This window comes from Protobothrops mucrosquamatus, unplaced genomic scaffold, assembly GCF_001527695.2.
Source record: "Protobothrops mucrosquamatus isolate PMUCROS unplaced genomic scaffold, P.Mucros_1.0 scaffold6321, whole genome shotgun sequence".
Classification (NCBI taxonomy): Eukaryota; Metazoa; Chordata; class Lepidosauria; order Squamata; family Viperidae; genus Protobothrops; species Protobothrops mucrosquamatus.
The window spans coordinates 19,128-26,218 of record NW_015392149.1 but is presented as its reverse complement, the minus strand read 5'-3'; the positions used below and the strand labels follow the sequence as shown (position 1 = coordinate 26,218).

The following is a 7,091-nucleotide window of genomic DNA, read 5'->3' as shown; positions in this document are numbered from 1 at the left end:
AGGATAAAAATAGAAAATAAATAAATAAACAGTATGAATAAGTATATTGTTTTTGTCTCCACAGGTGCAGGTCGCTAAACTCCAACGGGGAGGCCGTTCCTTCTGCGGGGTCTCCTTCTGACCTGGAGCACCCTTGGAAGCCTCAGACCACCCGGCCATCTAGGCAGAAGGCGTCCCTAGGAAGGAGACCAAGTGCGACACGCAAAAAAGCCATTTATTTGGGGAGGGTGCAGTCTTTCTCTTGGGTGCAAGGATCAGGGTTTGGGTACAAGTGATATGGGATGATTGTATTGGAAAGCAACAAATCAAGCAATAAAAATCTTTGGTGTGCAACGGAAGCTTTGTTTTGTTACATGGGAGGAAAGACAGACCCACCTTACCGTAGGTTCCATCTGCTCCTTTGCCACCCAGATTTGCATTCTTTCTGGACAATTTGCAGCTTTAACTGGGGAGTTTGGAAGGCAGCCCTATTGTTTGGTTGATGAAAAGGCTAGTTTGGGCCCACTGAAAGAAATGGCTCTGACTCAAAAGGAAAAAAATAGTGTAAATGGAATCTACTCCCCAGAATGAAATATTAATCCATGGATGATCTCCCAAAAGAGAAGAAAAGATAATTCTCTTAAGGATAGGTAGGAAACCTAAGCCGTCCTTCCTCCACCAAGACAGCCCATAGACATCATTTAGGGAAACATAGTTTCATTCAAAAGATACAATGTTGCCCATTCATAAAACTGGATTCCCATTCAGAAAATTCTGCTTAACAAAGAAATCTCAGAAAAGATAGGCTGACTACATAAAGGACTGAAACTGATTACGAAGCCCAGGGCCAAATTATAAAAATAAAAACACCTATACTTACATTTCCCTTAGCCCCAAGAAGCAGCCACAACATCATACACAACAAAAGGAAAATCTATAACGACAATTAGAGTATTGTGAAAAGAACAGATATTCATACATCGATAACAAAGAACTCAGAAACATATAAAAACTCTCTCACCAACAAACACAATTTGCTAGCTTCCCCCCAAGATCAGCGTTGTTGCTGTTATTGGGAAATAAAGGGAACCTCCTTTTCATAAGCAGCTTGCCTTGGGTCTTGATTTTCCCTCACCGCTTCTCTCCCAGCATCGGAGAAAGAACAGACCCGAACCAATTCTCTCAACAATTTGGCAACCACAAAGGGACTCCAAAGTTAAGCTGACCAAAGGATCAGTCCCGGGTCAGCCTTCACTTTGCTGAAGACAGACCCCTTTTGTCTGTGGGTGGGTTTTCCGGACCTTTCCCATTTGGAGAAAAGGTAGTAAGGCTATTTTTAGTCTTGTGCTCAATGGCTGCTGGGAAAGGAGGCAAGTACCTCCAGTTTTTGATATTCAACACCCAGAGAACTGCGGGCAGTGTGTGTGTGTGTGTGTGTGTGTGTGTGTGTGTGTGTGTGTGTGTGAGGAAAAGGGAAAATCCTCTTGTTCCACTGAAGCTGGATCCTGTCCTGGGCCCCAGAACCAATTCTCTGAACAATTGTTTCCTGATCTTCAAATGGAGGCGTAGGCGCCATGCTAAGAGGCTAATAATAAAACCTAAAATTTGATGTAACACCCGTGTTTGATTTCCCACCCATCCTCAGCCCACAAAGAGGAATGGAGCAGCTGTGTGTGGGGGGGTTGTGTGACTGGAGAGGGCCTCTTGATCCCTGGGAAGGAAGAGATTCAGGATGCAATTCCCATGGGACAAATCAACTCCCGTAGCTATGCCCGGGCCTTGCTTGAACAAGAAGGAGCTTCTGCAATGGGGAAGCCTTTGTCCACTTCAACTGAAAGATGTGACACCCTCCTAAAAGTATCAGTCAGAGCTGGAGGGAGGAGGAGGGCTGTCCTTGTTGCTTGGACTTTTTTTCCTCCAACAAAAGCGGGGAAAAGTCGAGTCCTTGGTCCGATACAGCCTTGGACTCTTCATCAGAGTAGCTGTCGAAATTGCCATCCTGAGCTTCAGTCTTGCTTTGCTAGATGCCTGCCTGCCACAGACTATGGGGGGCTGGGAGTGGTGATGGAAGGAGTTGCCAGGAAGGGGGAAAGCGAAAGTACTCTTCGTGTCTTGCCAAGACGTCGGTTCATCATCCGAACTGCTGAGACCTGTGAGGGGAATACATGGGCTAACAATCTAGCCCGCCAAGGCAGGGACCGTTACCAACAGCAATTCCTTTGAATGTAATTGGACAGTGGGGAGATTCAGTACAGCTGTACTGTAACCACTTGGCTTTTAGTAAAAATATTCCTTTCCCTCAGGTGGAGTTGAGGGTCTTTCTTTCCTAAGAACCCAAGTCAGGCCAGATATGACAGTAACAGAATCACAGAGTTGGGGAAGCAAGCATACCTTTCCTCCATGGCTCACTTTCCTCAGAAGGAGCCCCCGTGGAGGGGAGCAGAATTAAAGAACTACAGAATAACCAAGTTGGAAGGAACCTTGGAGCTCTTCTCGTCCCACCCCCTGCTCAAACAGGAGACCCTTACAAAATTATAGAATTGGAAGGGACCTTGGAGGTCTTCTAGTCCCACCCCTTGCTCAAGCAGGAGACCATATACCATTTTGGAAAAACGACTATTTGATATTTTCTTGAAGACCTCCAATGGTGGAGCACCCACAATTTCTGATGGCAAGCTGTTCCACTGGCTAATTGTTCTCACTGTCAGGAAGTTTCTCTTTAGTTCCAGGTTGCTTCTCTCTTTGACCAGCCTCCACATGTTACTTGTTCTCTTGCCTTCAGGAGCTTTGGAGAAAAAGTTCACCATGTTCTCCCTAGGATAGCCCCCAAACGTACTGCAAGACTGCTATCATGTCACCCTTCAGACAGCCATTTTTTTCACAATGCTACAGGGTCTCCTGCCTGAAAAAGGGTTGGACTAGAAGACCTCCAAGCTCCCTTCCTACTTGTGTTATTCTGTAATTCTGTAATTCTGTTACTCTGTAATTCTGTTATTCTGTAATTCTGTTACTCTGTAATTCTGTTACTCTGTAATTCTGTTACAGAGGCTTACCCAGGCCTGATCCTTTGGTCAGCTTAACTTTGGAGTCCCTTTGTGGTTGCCAAATTGTTGAGAGAATCGGTTTGGGTCCATTCTTTCTCCCATGCTGGGAGAGAAGCAGTGAGCGAAAATCAAGACCCAAGGCAAGCTGCTTATGAAAAGGAGATTCCCTTATTTCCCAGTAACAGCAACAGGAGTGTTTTTAGGGGCAGCTAGCAAATTGTGTTTGTTGTTGAGTGAGTTTTTATGTGTTTCTGAGTCCTTTTTTATTTTTCACAATACTCTAATTGCCATTATAGATTTTCCGTTCGTTATGTATGATGTTGTGGCTGCTCCTTCGGGTTAAGGGAAATGTAAGCATAGGTGTATAGGCAACACTGTATCTTTTGAATGAAACTATTTTTCCTTAAAGATGTCTATGGGTTGTCATGGCGGAGGAAAGTTGGCTGAGGTTTCCTGCCTATCATTAAGGGGATTATCTTTTCTTCCCTTTTGGGAGATCATCCATGGATTAATATTTTATTCTGGGGAGTGGGTTCCATTCACACTATTTATTTTTTCCTTTTGAGTCAGAGCCATTTCTTTGAATTGGCCCAAACTAGCCTTTTCATCAACCAAACAATAGGGATGCCTTCCAAACTCCCCAGTTAAAGCTGCAAATTGTCCAGAAAGAATGCAAATCTGGGTGGAAAAGGAGCAGATGGAACCTACGGTGAGGTGGGTCTGTCTTTCCTCCCATGTAACAAAACAAAGCTTCCGTTGCACACCAAAGATTTTTATTGCTTGATTTGTTGATTTCTGATACAATCATCCCATATCACTTGTACCCAAACCCTGATCCTTGCACCCAAGAGAAAGACTGCACCCTCCCCAAATAAATGGCTTTTTTGCGTGTCGCACTTGGTCTCCTTCCTAGGGACGCCTTCTGCCTAGATGGCCGGGTGGTCCGAGGCTTCCAAGGATGCTCCAGGTCAGAAGGAGATCCCGCAGAAGGAACGGCCTCCCCGTTGGAGTTTAGCGACCTGCACCTGTGGACACAAAAACAATATACTTATTCATACTGTTTATTTATTTATTTTCTATTTTTATCCTTTAGTCGTCTGTGACCTGAGTGCTTTCGTTCGATACCACTAAAAAAGAAGAACGAGAAAACTGAAAAATACCCAGCCTGGTTGCATAAAGAACAATCTTGACCTGGATGATTGAGAATCCCCCTAGACATTTGGTCCATCAGGAACTATCTTGGTTCTCCAACTGCCCCAGATACGGTCGAGCTGCTGCCTGGGGTCCTCTGAACCTCACGTTCTCCTCTCTTCCAGCCTCTTACCTTGTAGGACCTCACAGTTGAACCGGCTATGAACACCATCGGATTCCAATCTGATGGGGGACTCATTTTCTTCGCTCGTCACGATGAACATCTCGTAGGGCGGGATGAGAACTTCTTCTTCTTCTGGGATGGCCGAGATGTCGTTAATGGGCACTCCGTAACAAGTGTTGATGGAGAAGACGGTGGTCTCGCCAAATTGTTTGGCTATTTCTATATCGGTAGATGAAGAAGCAAACTGGCCGAAGCGGACACTCTCTCCCTTGTGGACTTTGAAACAGATATCTTTTATCCCGCGGAAGACGTCGTAACATTCGCCCTCGATCTTCCTGGCCTGAACAGCCGTGGATAAGAGGAAGAAGAAGTCCTTGAAGACAAATTCATCGTAAGTGTCTTGGGATTCCCCGGCTTCTCTTGTAGCGGCATTGAAATCCACGTACAGTTCGTCAGGGTGTGTGTAAGCCATGATTGCAGTACCTTGCATTGGAGTGAGGTTGGTGATAGATTGGTTCACTTGGTCCCAGTACCCTTTGGCCATTTGCCAGGTGTCATTATATTTGTCTGGTACAGGAAGATAATCTTGGCTCTCAGGAGGGATCTCCTTGGGGGGGATGCAGTTAATATACTGATCGTCCACGGAATTCTCAGACATGTCGAGGTCAATAATGCGGAGAGACAACGCCTGTCGGAGAAAAGAGAGGGTGTGAAAGGACCGGAAGGAGAGAAAAGAGCCCAAATGTCAGGGGAAACCAGGCTGGCCCAGGTGCCTTCTTCAACCCCCCCCCCCAAAGGAGCACAGGGAGGGTGGAGTCCCTGCGGATTTTACTCTGCTGTTACTCTCCCACCAAAGTGGTACTTATTTATCTACTCGCATTTGCATGCCTCCCAACGGCTAGGTGGGCAGGAGCTGAGGTGAGGATGGGAGCTCACCCCGTCGAAGGCCTGGAGACTAAAATATACAACAATCGTCTGCTGGCCTTCGGTTTGGCTAGTCTAAAGAAAAGAAGAAGCAGGGGAGACATGACAGCAGCGTTCCAGTATTTGGAGGGGGGGCTCCCCCAAAGAAGAAGAGGGGGCCAAACTATTCTCCAAAGCCCCAGAGGGCAGGACGAGAAACAAGGGTTGGAAACTGACCAAAGAGAAAAGCAACCTGGAATTAAGGAGAAACTTCCTGACAGGACATTTAACCAGTGGAACAGCTTGCCACTAGAAATCGTGGTGCTCCATCACTGGAGATTTTAAAGAAGAGACTGGACAATCACCTCTCTGAGATGGTTTAGGTTGTCCTGTTTAAGCGGGGTGGTGGGGTAGTGGTGGTGGACTAGAAGACCTCCAAAGTCCCAGCTCTATTCTATTCTATTCTATTCTATTCTATTCTATTCTATTCTATTCTATTCTATTCTACTCTACTCTACTCTACTCTACTCTACTCTACTCTACTCTACTCTACTCTACTCTACTCTACTCTACTCTATTCTATTCTATATTCTCTTCCCTTCCCTCCCCTCCTCTTCTCTTCTCTTCTCTTCTCTTCTCTTCTCTTCTCTTCTCTTCTCTTCTCTTCTATTCTATTCTATTCTATTCTATTCTATTCTATATTCTCTTCTCTTCTATATTCTCTTCTCTTCTCTTCTCTTCTATATTCTCTTCTCTTCTATTCTATTGTATTCTATTCTATATTTTCTTCCCTTCCCTTCTCTTCTCTTCTATTCTATTGTATTCTATTCTATATTTTCTTTTCTTCTATTCTATTCTATATTCTCTTCTCTTCTCTTCTACATTCTCTTCTATATTCTATTCTCTTCTCTTCTATTCTTATTCTCTTCTCTTCTATTTTATTCTATTCTATTCTAGTTCATATTTTGGACAGAGAGGACCGCTGGTTTAAAAGGGGGGTCCAACACGGTCCTTTCAGCAGTCCCCAAGAAGGCTCCACACCCATTTGCAGCATTCAGGTGACCCCGAAGGCACAGATCGACCCTCGTGGCCTCAAGAATTCTCAGGAAGAGCGCTAACATCCAGATGACTGCAGGGAACAGAAACCTTTCCATCCTCCACCGTTCAGTCAGAACTGAAGAAGGATGAGAAGCGAGACACCTTCAGGGAGAAACAAACTTCGGTTGCCTTTTGGAAAAAGCCCCTTGGGGACCGTGACCAGGTGGGGGGGCCTTGTGGCCTCCGTGGCTCTGTCCGGTGGGACCCGCTCCCTGGCCTGGGCCTCGGTTGGATGGCCTCACCAGGGACCCACAGGGCAGGTTTTCTTTTTCACCCACTCCCCTGTTTCAGGCAGAGCCAAGGTCTTCACAGCAGGAAGGGATTGTTAACAGCAGGAAGTAGGGAGGGGGGGGAGCTGCCACCTGCCTGTCCGGCGACCCCTCCCCATTCGGAGAGGTGGAAATTCCCACCGCAGCAGCTCCGTTCATACCTGCAAAGGTCCTGCGAAGAATCCGATCAGGCACAAGACCTGGACCATCCGGAGGGTTGGCATCTTCATGGTGACCCCTGAGACAAGAAAGACAATAACACATTGATCGATATAAGTCCTGCCAATAAAGGAGAATCTTTGTCGGTGAGGGTTGGGGTTAGGGTGGGGGATCCCTGGTCCTCCCTGAGCTGGGTGGTTTTCTTGCAGACGTTTCATGACCCAGCCAGGGAACATCGTCCGTGTTAGAAGGGAGTTGGGTTTGTGGAGTGGAGGAGGAGGAAGAGGAGGAGGAAAAGGAAGAGGAAGGGGAAGGGGGGCAAAG

The 7,091-nt window shown here is 46.3% G+C and overlaps 1 protein-coding gene across 1 annotated transcript in view; it reads right to left on the bottom strand.

The window, feature by feature from the left end:
- Positions 1 to 4,112: 4,112 nt before the first annotated feature.
- LOC107300182 (erythroblast NAD(P)(+)--arginine ADP-ribosyltransferase-like) overlaps positions 4,113 to 7,091 on the bottom strand; it is a 6,411-nt gene continuing 3,432 nt past the window's right edge. The window contains exons 3-5 of the mRNA XM_015829522.1: positions 6,770 to 6,846; positions 4,348 to 5,026; positions 4,113 to 4,150 (exon numbers count right to left, since the gene is read on the bottom strand). Of these exons, the coding sequence (XP_015685008.1) occupies positions 4,113 to 4,150; positions 4,348 to 5,026; positions 6,770 to 6,846 (794 nt within the window). The remainder of the gene's footprint in view (positions 4,151 to 4,347; positions 5,027 to 6,769; positions 6,847 to 7,091) is intronic.